General features: G+C 45.1%; 2 protein-coding genes across 4 annotated transcripts in view; one reads left to right on the top strand and one right to left on the bottom strand.

The window, feature by feature from the left end:
* brox (BRO1 domain and CAAX motif containing) overlaps window positions 1-8215 on the bottom strand; it is a 46113-nt gene extending 37898 nt beyond the window's left edge. The window contains exons 1-3 of one of the 2 annotated variants that reach the window (XM_059982656.1): window positions 7928-8063; window positions 5529-5613; window positions 3004-3110 (exon numbers count right to left, since the gene is read on the bottom strand). In XM_059982656.1, the coding sequence (XP_059838639.1) occupies window positions 3004-3091 (88 nt within the window). In that variant the 5' untranslated portion in view covers window positions 3092-3110; window positions 5529-5613; window positions 7928-8063. Of the gene's footprint in view, window positions 1-3003; window positions 3111-5528; window positions 5614-7927 lie in introns of both variants that reach the window. The other variant, XM_059982655.1, reaches the window with a different exon arrangement.
* Window positions 8216-8628: 413 nt separating this feature from the next.
* The window catches only part of aida (axin interactor, dorsalization associated), an 84914-nt gene continuing 74512 nt past the window's right edge, over window positions 8629-19030 (top strand). For both annotated transcript variants that reach the window (XM_059982654.1, XM_059982653.1), the window contains exons 1-2: window positions 8629-8889; window positions 12848-12917. In XM_059982654.1, the coding sequence (XP_059838637.1) occupies window positions 8783-8889; window positions 12848-12917 (177 nt within the window). In that variant the 5' untranslated portion in view covers window positions 8629-8782. The remainder of the gene's footprint in view (window positions 8890-12847; window positions 12918-19030) is intronic.

Genomic DNA, 19030 nt, shown 5'->3' with positions numbered 1-19030 from the left:
CACATCCAGGTTCAATGTGGTAAGATACAAGATAAGCTACAGGAGCAGAATTATGTCATTTGGCCCATCGAGTCTGCTTTACTACTTCATCATGGCTGATCCAATGTTTTTCTCAACCCCAATCTCCCGCATCCTTTCATGCCCTGATCAATCAAGAATCTAGCAAATTCTGTCTTAAATATACGTAAAGACTTGGCCTCCACAGCTGACTATTGCCAAGAATTCCACAGATTCAGCACTCTTTGGCTAAATAAATTCCTTCTCATCTCCCTTCCAAAAGGACACCCTTCTAATTCTAAGGCTGTGTCTTCTGGTCTTATACTCTCCCACCACAGGAAACATCTTCTCCACATTCATTCTCTCAAGGCCTTTCACTATTCAATGGGTTTCAATGAGATCACCCCTCATTCTTCTGAATTCTAGAAAATACCGGCCCAGAGCCATCAAACACACTTCATAAGACAAGCATTCAGAGATGCTCTTCTCCACACTACTGTTATGACATGTGGTTATCTAAGTTACTGTGGTCTTCCTGTTACCATGAAAGAGTCTGGACATTCTCCTTCGACCTCCCTCATGAACAAGGCCTTTTCACCCACAGAACTGCCACTCCAATAGTTGAGCTTTGTTTCTCACACCATTCTCTGGAAACTCTAGAGACTATTGTGTATGAAAATCCCAGGAGATCAGCAGTTTCTGAGATACACAAACCACCCCATTTTGCACCAACCATATTCTATGGTCAAAGTCACTTAGATCACCTTTGCTCCCTGTTCTGATGTTTGGTCTAAACAATAAATTAACCTCTTGACTATGTCTGCAGGCTTTTATGCATTGAGTTATTGCCACATGATTGGCTGATCCCTTTTCTTGATATCTCTCTGCCTCCATCTCTGGAGACAAACTGTCTACAAAGATCTTTTATAAACCTACCAACTCCCATGGCTATCTTGGCTATACTTTGTCCCACTCTGTCTCCACACTTACCTCATTTCTTTTGTTTTCATTGGATCTGTTCCCAAGATGAGGCTTTTCTTTTCAAAACATCAGACGTGTCCTCCTTCTTCAGAGAATGGAGTTTCCCTTCCGCCACTATTGACGCTGCCTTCACCAGGCATCTCTTTTCCCGAACATCTGCCTTCACCCCATCTTCCTGCCCCATTAACAGGGATAGAGTTCCTCTTGTCCTCACCTGCCATTCATGAGCCTCTGCATCCAGCACATCATTCACTGCAACTTCCGCCATCTTCAACGGAACCCTACCGAACACATCTTTACTTCTACCAACTCTCCACAAGGATCATTCCTTCCGTGATTCCCTTGTCCATTCGTCTCTCCCCAATAATCTCCCCCCTGGCACTTATCCCTGCAAGTGGAAGAAATGCACCTCCTCCCTCATCTCCAATCAGTCCTTTCAGGTGAGGCAACACTTCACCTGCCGATCTGTTGGAGTCATCTACTAATGTGCCCTCCTCTATACTGGTAAGACCTGATGAACAGTGGGGGGAATTACTTTATTGAGAACCTTCTTTCTATCTGCAAAAACAGGATTTCCTGGTGGCCAACCATTTTAATTCCAATCCACATGCTGGTCTATGACCTCTTCTACCTGCTATGCTCAGGTTGGAAGAGCAACACCTCATTCTCTTTAGGTAGTCCCCAACATGATGGCATGAGCATTGGTTTCTTCTCCCCTCTTCTTCTGTTCCTCACTCTGCCCCCCTTTTACCTCTTTTTGCCTCCCCTTTGGTGCCCCCCTCCTTCTCTTTCTCCCATGGTCCTTCTGTCAGAGTCCTTCTTCTCCAGCCCTTTATCTTTTCCATCTATCACCTCCTAGCTTCTTACTTCATTCCCCCTTCCCCACCCACCTTTTAGCTTGTACTCTTTCTCCCACCGTATGATGGCTTCTTACCTTTTCCTTTCCAGTCCTGATGAAGGGCCTCAGCCAGAAATAAAACCTCTTTATTAATTTCCATCTATGTTGCCTGACCTGCTGAGTTCGTCCAGCATTTTGAATGTTAGATAATTGCATTTAGGAAAAGGTATACCGAATATAGTGGCCACCGAGTGTCTGTAGAGAGGATGCACTGAAGCTTGGTACAGCCAAAGCTAACACTCTGTGGGGAAGAACCATATTCTAGGCCCCTTCCACTACTGCACAGAAAAGGGCTGAGTCAAGTAGAGAAGCTCCTCGAAAAATGGAAGATGCATCACCTCAGGGAGCCACATTGAGGGACAACAGTGCTACATTCGTGTTTTCCCCTTTAGAAGTTTACACCACTGAATGGAATACTATTAATTTAAAAACTCTTTGCATTGTTTCTGCCTTTGCATATATCTATGAATAAAGTCTAATTCTGAAATAAAATTTTGTTTTCATATCTTCATTTTGAGTGCCTGTCACTTTATATTCCAGCCACTCCACGTCAACGTCTCTATTTTAGCATCCACACAATTCCAAAGTTCAACATAAGCCGAAGGAACAAAAATCTCATCTATTATAGCTCTTACGACACAGCATTAATCCAACAAAGTTAGGTAACCAGCATTTCAAATTTGTTCAGAATTCTGCTTAACTCTCTGTTGTTGGTTGATGTGTGAAGTATTCTCATCCTTCAGAATTTCCTGCAACTGTGTTCTACATTCCATAATTCCAGCTTCTTTCTCTACCTTTAACTCCTCTGTTGTCCATCTCCTATTTACATCTCCTCTACACAGCAATGACTAATAACAGCTTCTATCAGACAACACCAACAGTACCTGGATTCTTTTATCACCCATTCATTTATCATTCCTTTACTCCATTCCTTCCTCTTCTCTACAATTTAAAACAACTATCACCTCATGTTCCACATTTCTAAGAAACACTGACTCTGATCTCCACAGATGCTACCTGACCAAGGGCTTGCAGCAATTCCTGCTTTTAAATTATCACACTTTACCTTCCTTGTACAAAATTCAACACATTAACATCAGACCTTTAACCTTTAATTACATTTTTACCTTGTAAAAGGGAGAAGTATGCATCTACTGCATTCTTCATCATTTCCATGTTACAATTCACATCTAGAAATAACTCCAGAAGTTTCATCCTTGTGCTTCTCAAGTCACTGAAAGAAAAATAAATTATTACAAATACAGGAAAATTTAAAAAAAAAATCAAGATTCAAGATTCACAGGAGATTTAGGATGGAGATGAGGAGAAACTGTTTTTCCCAGAGAGTGGTGAATTTGTGGAATTCTCTTCCCAGGGAAGAATTGAGGCTTCTTCACTAAATATGTTTAAGACACTGTTAGAAAGATTTTTACATAGGGGAATTAAGGGTTATGGGGAAAAGGCAGGTAGATGGAGTTGAGTTTATAGAAAGATCAGCCACGATCTTATTAAATGGCGGGGCAGGCTCGATGGGCCGGATAACCTACTCCCGCTCCTATTTCTTCTGGTTCTTATGTAGACAATTAGCTCAAAATCTGTCCCACCACTCCATTCAGGTTATGCAATCCAACTCTGAACTCCGGACTTTGGTTAAAAGTCAATCTCAAATTTGTAAGTCACTTGTTCCTGGTAACAACAGATTTATTGAAGACAAGCACAAACAGCAGATTTCTTACTATGAATAAGATCACATATTCATTACATTTACCAACACCAGTAAGTTCAATCACTATGCGTGTACACATCAAAGGTGGTTTGATTCCATTTATTTTAGGATCCATTTTAGAACTTTGTAGCAAGATTGATGTTGAGAAAACTTTGATAACCCTGTTCCACTCCATTTCAGTGGGCTACCCTGTTGTGTAGCAGTTAGCATAATGCTTTACAACACCAGAAGTCAGGGTTCGATTCCCATCGCTGCTTTAAGGAGTTTGGACTTTCACCCCTGGGTTTCTTCCCACATCCTTATAGACTAACTGGTTAGGGTCAGTAAGTTGCAAGCATGCTGTATTGATGCTGGAAGTGTTATGACTTGTGGGCCATCCCTACCACATACTTGGACCGTGCTGGCTGTTGATGCAAACAACGTATTTCACTGCATGTTTTGACGTACATGTGACAAATAAAGTTCATCTATCATTCAAATTGTGAATATAAATGATTAACAGATTCTTTGTCGGGGATGGTTTTGTTATTATGCCCAACAGTGGAATTTGAATAAATTAATGCTTATATTTTTTGTACACAAATTCCCAGATAATCTACTCATGTATGAGAGGTCAAGAGCAAGATATGCTCCACGAACAGCAGAGATACTATCGTGTACTGATTTACATGGTTTCATTAAAATGTATTCAAATTTACAAATGCCAGTTCTCAAGTGTAATATTGGGAATACCAATATGGGATTAATCACCGAGTGTAGAATTAGTTCAAATGCTTTCGTGGTAAGGAGATGGCAATTAGCCTCAAAGATTCTGTAACGGAGTCAAGAATTGATAGCACCATCCATCACTGCCCATTACTGTTCTTGAATTCAGAGATCTCTCCAAGGGAGCAACTCACAAGGATGAGAACACAATGTAACCCTACTGTAATACCTCTCACTGTTGAATATCTGGATGATACTGCTGGGGTTCTTAAGTGAAGAATTACCACCAGTACAAAGAACACCTAGGGTGGTTTTAAAAAGCCCATGAACCAAGCAGTTAGGAAAAAATTCGACAATGTATGAGGATATTTATTCAACAACAACTGATACACTTGTCTGAAGGCAGAGACAATGACAAGAAAGTTACAAGGCAGCTTACAACAACATCATTCCATCAGCAATGTTCGAATATAACTGCTACAGTAAACAGGATGAACGCCAGAGGACCAAGTAGTGCCTTTCTTCCGGTCCATGAATCAGCACTTTCTCAGCTTCAGTTTGTTTGTTGGATGTACCATGTACTCTCTAAGTTTACGTTGGCAGCCTGCTCCCAGCTCCAAGATGAGTACCACAGAGAACAATAATTAGTTCACAGGAGCTTCTTCCTCTCCGCCATCAGATTTCTGAATGGACAAGGAACCCATGAACATCACCTCACAACTTTTCGTTTACTTTTTGGACTAATTTAATTTTTACATATATTTCTAAGGCAATTTATATTTTTTTTACTTTTAGGTATTGCAATGTACTGCTGCCACAAAACAAACTTCACAACATATGCCAGTGATATTAAACCTGATTCTGAGATCGAGGGACAGGTTTTTCCCACATGGACATATGGAAGAGCTGTCAGAGAGAGTAGCAGGGTCTGCTATGGTTACAGTGTTTAAAAGGCCTCTGGAAAGGAAAGCAGAAGGATGAGATGTAATACTGTCAAGTGGGATTAGCAAAGGTAAACCTATTTGTGAACTGTACAACTCTACAACAATGTCTTGGGAACACAATTAGCACTTCTCTTTCATTGTTATCAAATCACAACACAACACCATAAGTAGACTGTGGCGACCCATTACCAACATCTGAAGCCAATTACGGAATCACTAAGATGTGGCCAACATTTCAAAATGCACCTCGTAATCTGATCAAAATTCGTTCACTCACAAACTGTATATTCTCCTCCATTCAGCATATAACGTAATAGAGAGGATATGTCAGGAGACATCAGATATACCATAAACATGGCCACCTGCAATGAAAGAAACAAATTTGACTGCAGGTGCAAGAGGGAGCTTCCTGATATGTGCCACAAGGCAAGATTATCATGGTTCTCCATGACAAATTGCCTCAGTTGCCAAAGACTGCTCCCCTAGTCCCCTGTGGACTACCTCACACAGGTCTGTGTCATTCTGGAAATCAAGGCCCAAAGGTCAAACCCATGGTTAGCATCTGAAGTTGGAGGCCTGATGTCTGAGAATCTGGGTACAAGGATTGGAGACCTGGAGTTGGCCTGCACTGGGGTTGGAGACTTGGCAGGGTGGAAGGCCTTGTTTTGCTGTTGTTGCTGCTTGTATTGTGTGGAAAGTTGTGCACGTGCTAATACTGGCAGCAGAATGTGCGGTAACACTTGCAGGCTGCCCCTGAATACCCTTGTGTGTGCTGGTTGTTAATGAAGCTGACACATTTCACTGTATGTTTCAATGTACACTTGATAAATAAATCTGAATTAACCTGGAAGCACAGTGGACACAATCTTCAATCCATGACATCCCTGAGAAAGGTAGGGTGTACTATCAACAATTGCCTCTTAAAGTCCAACACTCCGTCCCCATCATGAGGCAGAAATGCATAAAGCAAGCCAACCAGGCTCTGGTGAAGCTGTATAGGCCAAACCCCTGTACAGTGGATACAATGGATTACAGAAACATTGATGACCATTCCATCAACTTTGATGATCTCTCATCTCCATCATCCAAGGCCTTTGTTCCACTGGGAGTTAGCGCCCAAGAAGATGACGACCATCTATACGTGTCCTTTTTAAACTCACTAATTCCCTTGATTCCTTAGGACAGGAGGACAAGTAAAACACCCTGTCCAAATATGTCCAACTGGAGAAATTTGTCTCAATCTTATGTTTGTATCTTGATGGCATTCAAGCAATAACTAAGAGGTTCACAATGGCAGAACAGTGTTAAACAAGGCTGTGTCACTGCCGTGACATTTGAAAAAAAATAGCTTTCGTTGGGGCAGTGCTGCACCTCACATCCAACAAGCTTCTTTCTGAGTGAAACTAATGGGACACTGTTAAAATCACCTCTACTCCAGATCGAAAGTCACCTAACTTGTCATTAATCTGTGGCGTCTAGACATTAATTAACATTCATACTTGGAAATTAATCTCCAAGTCATCAATTCATTCGTTAAACAAACCTCACATTCTTTGCCCACAAAATGAACATATTTTCCCAATGTGCCCCAGCTATATACAACAATGGTCCACAATGAGTCCCTGGAAACTGTGGATCATTCCCAATAGGAGCCACCGCTCACCACAGCCTTCAGTTAACCAGCACATCTGAGGGAGAGGCTGCCTAAGATTCTATCTTCAAGACTGACACAAAGCTCACTCAAGCAGCAATGAAACCTGTCTTACAATAACATATTAAGTAAAGAGGAGGCATAAGAGACTGCAGCTGTTGGAATTTAGAGCAACAAACTGTTGGAAGAACTCAACAGGTCAAGAAGCATTTTGGGAGGAAATAAAGTTGTTACATTTCCAGTCAAACCTCTGCATCAGGTTCAGTGAACAATAAACTGCTGAGGGAGGGTTAGCTTCTCTTTTCAAAGGAAGGTATTTTCCCCATTATACCTACACTGCACCTTCTCTATAACTACATTATCTTTTGTTTCCTTTTCACTACCCAAAATGTACATTTGTATGAAAAGATCTGTACTGATGGCATACAAAAAGCTTTACCTCAATAGGTGCGACAATAATAAACTGTATGATTAAACAGCGGGTCAGGGAGCATCTATGTAGGTACGTGAATACTGTCAGAGGATTGGAACTTTACAACATGAGAAACAGGCCCAAATCATTTATGCCAACCAACTTGCCTAATTGCATAAATCCCATTTGACTCAATAGGCCTTTCCTATCAACATTTCTGCCCCCAGCAATCTCGTAAATGTCATAAATGCACTGGTCTTTAACACTTCCTCTGCTTATTCAATGAACGCACCAATTTCTCTGTGAAAAGATGTCCCTCAGGTTCTTTTTGCGCCTTTCCTCTCTCATTTAAACCAATGGATTTTATTTTAGACTCCCCTGTTCTGAGGAAACAGAGACTCCTATCAACGTATCTCACGTTTAATAAACCTCTGAGGTCACCCCAGATTCCAGTACCTGCAGTCTGATACGAGACTGAGCAGTAACCTTTGTAGAGGAGCAGTTGAGGTGGGACAAACCTAGCAGGCTGGGGAAACCCTTGCGAATTTAAAAGGCCTAACTGAAATCGGAGACACCATATTAATTGCTTTTTCATCCCGATTCCAAACCTTACTTGCATATCTTGGCCGCCGCGTTGTTAGTCGCCACTCCGTAGAAGTTGAAGGAAACCGGGGCCGTGGCCTTCAAGGGATTGCGATGAAACCAGTGGGTCATCGTAGCGTTCCAGCACCGTCTCCAAAATCAACAACCACCTCCCTGACCCGGCAGGAAGCGACGGACGGATCGCTGCAGCGCGGTGACGTCATCCCCGCTCCAGACGTCACAGCCCATTGGCCAATGACCGAACACCCCCTTGCGTCTTTTGGCTTTCCTGTCTCTCTTTTGTTTCCCTTTAGTTTCAGGTGGATACACTGTTTACTCCATTACTGTTAGAAAAAAGCTGTAATCATGATGAACCACTGCCGTGCTATGCCCAGGTCCCTAGGTTTCGCCTGACGTCATTCAGCAGTCTGCTTTCTCATTGGCTAGTTGGTCCGTCCCGCCGGGCGCTCGCGAGCTGGTAGTTCGCGTTGTTTACAGTTACCTCACCTCAGCCATCGCGTCACCTGCCGTCTCAACCTAACTTTTAAGAGCGCGGTCAGAACGTCAGCGAAGGGGCGGTAGTGAATAATGATGGACAACCGACCAAACCATCAGATTTGCCAAAGACCAATACGTGTGGGCTGAGTGCCCAATCGGATCGGTGTAAAGTGGAGTGGGCGGGGACGCGGGCGGGACTTTCAGCGATCAGACTAGGTTGGCTTTGGATCGGCTTCCACACACAGCTCAGATGGGCTTGGTCACTGGCCGGGTTTGGTACTGGTTGGAGTGTGTGACTTGATAATGTTACTTTGGGACTAGTTTATAACCCGAGCCCAGATGTTAACCCGATATCTTTTGGGACCATAATATTTGTGCATTTCTTAAAATGACTGATATTAATAAAATGATTCAAAAATGGCACGCAAGTTTCAAAAAGGGTACAGACTTCGATTCCTGGGGACAGTTAGTGGAAGCTATCGACGAGTACCAAATGTGAGTTACCACTAATCGTGTTCAATTAACCGTTTGAGCTATTATTGACCTAACTCTTCTGAGAAAAAAACATTTCTTGCAATGTTGAATTGAGTTGGAACTTTTTAACAAAAAATGCCGAAGATCATTCCAGTGTTTGGGTTTGGAAGAAGCAGAGCCATGTTCAGTTTATTCTGCATCCACACCCTCTTTTGTTATGGGTGGAGACAGCAGGATCTGTTGATGCTCGCTCAGTTTTGAAAGAAAATAGTTGTATTTTTTGTTTGTTTGGAATAAAGTTTACATTTATTTATTTGTTTTGAAGATCTGCTTTCACATCAGTTTCTTTATCCTGGACAAAGATCTTACATGGATTTACCTACTAATAAATTCTATAGTTAAACGTGGCTGTATTTAGCTATATGCCAGGTTATTTGGAAAATGCAGCGCCATCTGTATTAGATCTATAAAACTGGGAAGATACTGACAATGATTTGTGGTTTTGGTATGTTTATGCAATGTTCACTTTATATATAGCTCCCTTAATAGTTACCTAACATGTTTCTTCAGGTTCTCCTTGTTTATATGCCTTATGCAAGACTAGCTCTTTTTTTCTCACCATTGAAAAGTTGAATGCTATCTGGTTCCAAATTATTTATTTGGGGCAGTTTGGACTGAAGTGGTTTCTGACCTTAATTGTGATAGAGGGTGTCAGATTGTTTCTGCTTTTCATCCTCACTCTGGTAGTTCACAACTAGATTTGTGGAATTTGTAGCTTGGGTTAGTGGAGATGTAATCTTCAGAGATGTTCAGTGGGGTCTGGAAGTGGGTACCAAAACTGGATTATCATTTGAGATTATGACCTGTGTTCCAAATTTTTTTTTAAAAATCTGATTTTTTGCTGGGAAAACAATGTTAGACTTAATGTTGCTTTATATTATGTAAATACACTCAGTGATGATGCAAACTTGTGTTTCAGCAGAAGCGATGGGATTATTTATTTATTAGTAAACTTTTGAAGTCTGGATTCAGAAAGTTCATATAAAAAAGTAGTAGTTACTTTTGTGGCCAGTATCTTTGTAATGTTTTTCCAGTATATATTGGCTGGTCTGTAAGGTATTTTCCTCAAAACAGGAAATGGGTGTGCAACCTGTTTTTGCAGGAAGGTTTTGTAGTGGACTATTCCTGGAAATGTCCTCTTGAGAGATCCTTTGCCACATCTTTCCCTAATTGGTAATTATAGATGAATCTAAGAAGGACAGGACATGGCTAAATAATATTTAGGATTAATAATTGTGGAAATAGGAGTAGAATTATACTTTGCCAATTTGATTACTGAAATAATTGACACCTTGCTTGGGGTTCTAATCCTGTACAATTATGGAGTACTAAATCTACAGCAGCATTCTGTCATTACCCTGACTGATGTTGGCTAACTCAACAGCAGGGTCTGAGCCAAATACCTGAAGAGCCATTTCATAACTCTTTATAAATATGGATTCAACTGAGAAATAAAGACTCTGAAAGATATTGAAGATAGTATTAGGTTGAAAGAAAAAGCTTTTAACATTCGGAAGATTAGTGGTAAACCAGAATATTAGTAACTTTTTAAAAAATAAACTGAAGTGAATTTTGTATCTGTCTTCATAGTTTCAGTATTCAAGTTACAGTAGAAATATAAAGGGGGAGAGAGATGGACAAAACATCTTAAAACTGAGATGAGAAGGAATTGCTTCCGCCAGGGGGTGGTGAATTTGTTGCTGTGGAAGGCTGTGATGGCCAAGTCATTGGGTATATTTAGAAATAGATGGTTTTTGGATTTGTTGGGAGATGGGGTAAAGGGTTACAAAGAAAGGCAGGAGAATGGTATATCCAGAGAGCCGTAAAGAGTCTGTCTCATTTCCCTCACAACAAATGGGATTAAAAATTAGCCATGTTTGATGGGGCAGACTGGGTGGGCTGAATAGGCTAATTTTGCTCTTATCTAGTGGTCTTAGCAGCAGACTTAGGCCACACAGCCTCCCAAGGCTGCCCTCCATTCAATATATCGTGGCCAGTCTGTCTTGGGCCTCATTCCCTCTTCTCTGCTAGTTCCTTTGATCTTTTAAAAAATCATTCAGTATTTCTACTTTAAATGCATCTAATGACCTATCTTCCATAACTATCTAGAGTAGAGAATTCCATGGATTCGCCACCTCTGTGAAAAGCCCGTTTTAAATAAATTACCTCTAATCTTGTAAGTATGCACTCTAATTTGACCCTGTCAGGCCTCTTAAGGATTTTATATGTTGCAATAGGATCAGTCTTCTAAACTCTAAAAAATAAAGCTTTATTATCTTTAGCTTTTGGGTTGTTGATCTATTGAGGGGAGTTCTTAACTATCTTCAATCTATGTTAAAGACTTGAATGAAGGGTACAAGGGTTTTGCACCTAAAGTTGGTGGGAAAATGGATAATGAGGAGAGAGAGAGAGAGGCATAGAAGTTAAATTAGCGGAGGGATAGAAAACATTGGTACGTGGAGAACAACCTAGGGAAATGTGAAATTATACACTTAGGAAGTATGAATAGAAAAGCAGATGGTCTTTTAAATTTAGAGGGACTGCAGAATACTCAGTCAAGGAGCATTCAGTGTTTATATACACAAAGCATGGACAGGCAATAATGTAGGCAAGTAGAATGGAGTATAAAAGTGGAGAGCTCTTGCTAGAACTACAAGGTCTTACTGATACCATACAAGAACTATGGTGATCAGTTTTGTTTTTTGTTTAAGGGGAGATGTTCATACTTTGAAGATGGTTGGAGAAGGATCACTAGGTTCATTGAAGACAAAAGAGACTATACCTTTTGGAATCTGGAACAAAAAGCAGATCTCAGCAGGTCACGAGGTCTGTTCCTGGGATGGAGGGGTAAATGTACAAAGAAGGGTTGAGTAGGTTAGGCCCATACTTACTGGATTACAGAAGAAAGAGTAATGATCTTACTTACATAGGGGACTTGACAAAGTGGACATGTAGCCTCTCAGGGACTTTTAAAATCAGGGGAGATAGTCTCATGATTGAGGATCACTTGTTTAAGGGGAAGGTAAGGATGAATTTCTCTCTGATAAGAGTTGTGGAAGTTGTATCAATCAATATATTCAAAGATTCATTTTATTATTGAAGTGTATAACTCTGAATTTCTTCTTCTCCAAATACAAAATCGGGGAAAAAAAAAGCAAAGAAAGCCAGCATGATCATCAACTCCCTATTCTCTCCTTCCTGCACAGTATCGGACAAAAACAGAATAAGCACATCAATCTGCAAATTCCTCTCACCTGCACACAGAAAAAGAGAAAGGTTGGGTGAAAAACACAGAATATAAAAAACTAAAAGACTGTCCAAGTCTTATTTTCAAGGTCCATATCCAAAATGCAGAAAGCCAATACTCAGTCCCAGTGGCTGAAGGTGAAGGGAGTGGGCAGGAAAGTGGAGCTGACGCCAAGATTAGGTTGAATGAATGATGGAGGAGGCTCAAGGGGATAATGTGGCCAGCTGCCATTTTCTCTTTATCTTCTTGTTCAGAAGACATGCTATTTGTTAATTAAAACTGCCAACTCCAAGGAGTATGCATCTTTCAGACATTGGAATGAGAGTGAAATACTTGAGCAAGCACGCTTTATGCATAATCTTTCAGCTGTATTGTATTATAGTATCAGCTGCATTCTACCCTCGGTGGGATACTCTTTTAGCTAAACAACCTGAGATTTGTTGTGGAGTATGATACTTTCTGTACTTCTCACTGAGACACAATGCTCGGTTTGAGTGGAGAATGCCATCCAAGCTTCTGCGAACATTTCTGAGCTGATGGGAATAATTATCAAGTTTAATGTTCAGTATGCCATATACACGTATTTTTCCTGTTATGAGAATTGTTCTGTTCATGGTTTGTCACACCAAATTTTTGAGAGATAACCATTTTATAAAAATCATGTTCACACAGATTAGCCAGGCATTTGCAGAAGGAAGTGCAGTCAACGGCCAGTTCTTCTGAACTCTCAGAGGATCAAAAGGTGAGTGGTGTAGCATTACAAGGACCACTAATGTTACCTGGTATTCCATGTCTTGGTGCTGTCTGCTTTCAGTGTTTTGGCAAAACAGATCAGATGTTCCTATCTTCAGGGTTATTGGTAAGATCATTAAAATGATCACAGGTAAAGATTCAAGATTTTTTTTTGGCATTTGTCCGTTTAGAAGTGTAAATGAAAATGGAATGATGGTTTTTCTGAATCAGATGTTGCATATAAAAATATAATACAAGTATAAAGAATGCAATAAATTCAAGTACATGAAATTAGCTTGTATGCTGATTGTATGTCTTAAGACTTGTCTAAGATTTCTGCTTCAAGATACACAACAATGACATAAATATTTTACTTCAAAAATTACTCTCCAAAAACTGAAGTTTTGCAAGAGTGTGGAATGCTTATATACTGTCTGACTCTGTATCTGACTGTGCTGTGTGTGAATCCATAACAGGTTCATTAGTATGTATTCCTTGATATTTCATTAATTAACTGCCTGAGGTTTAGTTAAGGTTTATGTTAGAGTATACAGTATATCGGTTGCTTTTAATTATGTTGTGGCGACCCATTTCCTGGCACATCCGAACCAGCTCACAATTAGCCAGCTTTCCGGCTAAGGGAGATAGCCTACGGGGGTTTACAAGCACAGAGCTTTGGAGCCTCTGTGCCACGGGGGGGCAGGTTGAGGGAGGCTTAAAAGTGAGGCTGAGGTTTTCGAATAAAGTTTTTCCCTTCGACTGCAGTTACCGACTCCGTGTTGTAATTTTAGCGCTGCATGTAGCACACCGCTACAATTGGTGACCCCGACGGTCCAAACGATTTTTGGACCAGAAATGACCGACGCCGCCTCTGTTCATGCGGTTTCGTTGAAACTGCCGGGTTTCTGGACACAGCGACCGAACCTATGGTTCCAGCAAGCCGAAGCCCAATTCCACGTTCGCCAGATCACCTCAGAAGACACCCGCTACTACTACGTGGTGAGTTCCCTCGACCAGGACACAGCGGCCCAGGTCCTGGAGTTCGTACAGTCGCCCCCGGCAGACGGCAAGTACACGGAATTCAAAGCCCTGCTCCTCAGGACTTTCGGACTCTCACGGCGCGAGCGGGCTGCCCGTTTACTGCACCTGGATGGCTTGGGCGACAGACCTCCATCGGCTTTAATGAATGAGATGTTGTCTCTGGCCGACGGACACACATGCCTCATGTTTGAGCAGGCATTCCTGGAGCAGCTGCCGGAGGACATACGCCTGCTGCTGTCCGACGTGGATTTCAGTGACCCCCGGAAGGTGGCAGCCCGGGTGGACTTGCTGTGGAACGCCAAAAAGGTGAGCGGGGCGTCTATCGCACAGATCTCCCAGCCACGCTTCCAGCAGCAAACCAGTCCAGGCCCGGCCTGCAGAGCCCGCTAACCCCCGGCCCAATGAACACTGGTGCTTCGACCACCAGCGGTGGGGCGCAGAAGCCCACCATTGTCGCCCGCCCTGCAAGTTCCCGGGAAACGCCAGGGCCAGCCGCCGCTGATGGCTATGGCGGCTGGCCATCGGGATAGCCTCCTGTACGTGTGGGACAGAAGGTCGGGACACCGGTTTTTGGTCAACACTGGTGCCGAGATCAGCGCCTTACCTCCGACGAGTTACGACACCCGCAGCAGGGCACTGGGGCCCCCTTGAGGGCCGTGAACGGCAGCACAGTAAGGACCTATGGCACCCGTCAGGTGCAGCTACAGTTCGGCTCCGGCCAGTTCACGTGGGACTTCACACTGGTCGCCGTAGCCCAACTGCTTCTGGGTGCGGATTTTTTGCGGGCTCACAGCCTACTGGTCGACCTGCCCAGGAAGAGACTGGTACGCGCCGAGACCTTTCAGACGTTCTCCCTGGGTGCAGCCCAGTTGCCAGCCCCTCACCTCGGCTCTATCACGCTGTCCGACAACGACTTCACCAGGGTCCTGGCGGATTTCCCATCGGTTCTGGCACCGCAGTTCACAGCGGCCATGCCCCGACACGGCGTACAGCACCACATCCCGACCCAGGGACCACCCCTCCACGCCCGCGCTCGGCGGCTTCCCCTGGACAAGCTCCGACTGGCGAAGGAGGAGTTCCAGAGGATGGAGGAATTGGGGATCATCCGGCGGTCCGACAGCCCATGGGCCTCCCCCCTGCACATGGTGCCCAAAGTGACGGGAGGCTGGAGACCGTGCGGCGACTACCGCAGGCTGAACGAGGCTACCACACCGGACCGCTACCCTGTGCTGCACATTCAGGACTTTGCAGCAAACCTGCACGGCGCACGGATCTTCTCCAAGGTGGACCTCGTCCGAGGGTACCATCAAATCCCAATGCATCCTGACGACGTCCCCAAAACAGCTCTCATCACCCCGTTTGGCCTTTTCGAGTTCCTCCGCATGCCGTTCGGCCTGAAGAATGCCGCACAGACGTTCCAGCGGTTAATGGACGCGGTGGGACGGAACCTGGACTTCGCGTTCATCTATTTGGACGACATCCTCATAGCCAGCAGCAGTCGTCAGGAGCATCTGTCCCACCTCCGTCAACTCTGCGCCCGACTGAGTGAGTACGGTCTTACAATCAACCCCGCCAAATGCCAGTTCGGACTCGATACCATTGACTTCCTGGGCCACAGGATTACTAAAGACGGGGCAACCCCTCTGCCCGCTAAGGTAGATGCGGTCCGCCACTTCCCCCAACCCACCACGATCAAAGGCCTTCAGGAATTCGTAGGTATGGTCAATTTCTACCACCGCTTCCTCCCTTCAGCTGCCCGGATCATGCGCCCTCTGTTGGCCCTGATGTCGGGTCCGAGCAAGGACATTACCTGGGACGAGGAGTCCGCCGCCGCTTTCGTTCAAACGAAGGAAGCTTTGGCGAACGCCGCAATGCTAGTACATCCCAGAATGGACGCCCCTACTGCCCTCACAGTGGATGCATCTAACATGGCAGTCGGTGGGGTGCTGGAGCAACTCATCGCAGGTCGCTGGCAACCCCTGGAGTTTTTCAGCAAACACCTGCGGCCACCCGAGCTCAAGTACAGTGCTTTCGACCGGGAACTGTTGGCGCTCTACCTGGCAATCCGGCATTTCAGGTACTTCCTAGAAGGTCGGCCCTTCACCGCGTTCACAGACCACAAACCACTTACCTTTGCGTTTACGAAAGCGTCCGACCCCTGGTCGTCCCGCCAGCAACGCCACCTGTCCTACATCTCTGAATACACGACGGATGTCCGGCACGTCTCGGGTAAGGACAATGTCGTGGCGGATGCGCTCTCTCGCCCTACCGTTCATGCCCTTTCCCAAGGGGTAGACTTTGAGGCACTGGCAGAGGCACAGCAGGCAGATGAGGAGATTCCGAGTTACAGAACCGCAGTCTCCGGTTTGCAGATCCAGAACCTCCCCGTAGGCCCGGGTGAGAGGACCCTACTCTGTGACGTCGCCAGCGGCCAGCCCCGTCCCATCGTCCCGACAGCCTGGCGGCGCCGTGTTTTCGACTCCATTCATAACTTGGCACATCCCTCCATCCGGACGACTGTCCGGATGGTTTCCAGCAGGTTCGTTTGGCACGGACTCCACAAACAGGTCAGTGAATGGGCCAAAACGTGCATGCACTGCCAGGCAGCCAAGGTGCAGCGGCACACCAAAGCCCCACCGCAGCAGTTCCATCCCGCCCACCGGCGTTTCGACCACATTCATGTGGATATCGTGGGCCCCCTGCCAGTGTCGCGTGGAGTGTGGCACCTCCTGACTATCGTGGACCGGTTCACAAGATGGCCAGAGGCGGTCCCGCTCACAGACACCACCTCTGAATCTTGCGCCCGAGCACTGATCGCCACCTGGGTGTCTCGCTTTGGTGTACCGGCCCACGTTACCTCCAACAGAGGCGCCCAGTTCACCTCCAGCCTGTGGTCAGCTATGGCCAGCCTTTTGGGGACTCAGCTGCACCACACAACTGCCTACCACCCACAGTCGAACGGGCTAGTGGAGCGCTTCCACCGTCACCTGAAGGCCCGCCTGCGAGGAGCTCACTGGGCGGATGAGCTTCCCTGGGTCCTACTCGGCATCCGCACAGCACCCAAAGACGACCTGCACGCCTCGTCGGCCGAGTTGGTATACGGCGCGCCCCTGGTCGTCCCCGGGGAGTTCCTACCAGCCCCACGGGGGCAAGAGGAAGATCCCGCAGCAGTCCTGGGCAGACTACGTGAGAAGCTCAGTAACCTGGTCCCCATACCCACTTCACAGCACGGGCGGAACCCGACCTGCGTACCCAAAGACCTGCAGAACTGTAAGTTTGTGTTTATACGAAGGGGCGGGCATCGGCCACCGCTGCAGCGGCCATACGAGGGGCCGTTTATGGTGTTCTGGAACAATGGGTCCACGTTCGTGCTGGACGTTGGGGGAAAAGAGGAGGTTTTCACGGTGGACCGACTCAAACCGGTCCATGTGGACCTGGCGCAACCAGTCGAGTTTCCGGCACAGAGGCACAGAGGCCGGCCTCCCAAGCAGGTTCCGGCCCAGACTGTGGACATTGGGGGGTGTATCGCCGGTTCTGGGGGGGGGGGTTATGTGGCGACCCATTTCCTGGCACATCCGAACCGGCTCACAATTAGCCAGCTTTCCGGCTAAGGGAGATAGCCTACGGGGGTTTGCGAGCACAGAGCTTTGGAGCCTCTGCGCCACGGGGGGCAGGTTGAGGGAGGCTTAAAAGTGAGGCTGAGGTTTTCGAATAAAGTTTTTTCCTTCGACTGCAGTTGCTGACTCCGTGTCGTAATTTTAGCGCTGCATGTAGCACGCTGCTACAATGTTTGAATATCTTGCTTTGTGTAAGAAGAAAACTCTGCTTTTAATTTGCGATTTCCCTTTTCATTTCATTTTGGTCCTTTCATGCTTGCAGTCTTTACATGTTGACTTCTACCTTGGCAAAATTCTAGAGTTGCTAGCATCTCTTGAATACCAAACCCAAGTAGCATTTCTTCATGTAAGTTTATATGCTTCTTCCAGCTATTTGTGAGGGCTCTGTATTTTGTTTTATTAGTCATTCATGGCAAGACAGGAATCTTCTGCCTATCCCTACTCAACCTTAAGAAGATGATGGTGAGCTACGCCTGACTGTAGTTTAAGTGAGCTGGTCCGTCGATCAGGGTCAACCATGGATGTTGTGTCCTAACTATCTAGATATGCAAGCTGGGCAATACGATATGGAGAGCAAGCTGTTGCCCATGCAGCAAGCTTTCCCCCCTCTCCATGCTCTCATGAACCCAAGGGAACGGCAGAGGCTGATAGAGTTTCGTACCAGCCGTATCACTGGAGTTGCCAGTAGGCGTTGAACTCAAGATAGAACTGCCTTAGAGACTCCAGCACTAGATTTTTCCCTCTGGGTTTACTCCGAAAGCATTCCCCATGAGTAGGTATAGCCACTAAGCAGCAGAAGTTTGAGACCAAAGTTTTCCTTCTGCTCGATGAGCCGCCAACCACAGCTGACGAGCCCCATCTACCTTGTTTAAGGCTCTAGTAATCTGCCTTTGTCCCTTCTCCTGTCAGTAGAAACTGTTCCGCAGGGCTTAGTAGCTAAGCCATACATGAAGGCCAGGAGCTGAACTTGGTTGTTAGAGGCTATTTGTGGCACACCTCATTGGGAGCATTTAATAGGTAGTGGGAACTTGTCCCTGTACTATTTCTTTCTGTACTATTTGTACTGTATCTATTTCTTTTAGAGCAATGAAACCCCACCCCTTAGCAATACGTATTGATCTGTCAACTCTGCAATGCTGTTGTCTATACAGGTGCATTGCTGTCCCTCTCATGCTTGCTGCAGTGTGGATACACCAGTTAAAGCCAACCCCGTATGTGTGCTTATATTTAATATATATGTAGTTGTGTACAGACACAACAAATTGGTGACAAGTATGAACCTGAATGTCAGAGAATATCACGAACTGCTCTGAAAGTTACGGGACAAAACAGTGAGGGTTAAAGTGCAAGAGAAAGTGGAACGATGTGTGAGTAATAGTGAAAAATGCGCTGAATTTAAAGTGAAAATAACGGAGCGATGGCTTCAGTCGGGAAAGTTGACGAATTTCATCATGCTGGGAGTCGT

This window comes from Hypanus sabinus, chromosome 10, assembly GCF_030144855.1.
Source record: "Hypanus sabinus isolate sHypSab1 chromosome 10, sHypSab1.hap1, whole genome shotgun sequence".
NCBI lineage: Eukaryota > Metazoa > Chordata > Chondrichthyes > Myliobatiformes > Dasyatidae > Hypanus > Hypanus sabinus.
Note: the sequence above shows the minus strand (reverse complement) of the source record. Positions and strands in the feature narration are given on the sequence as shown.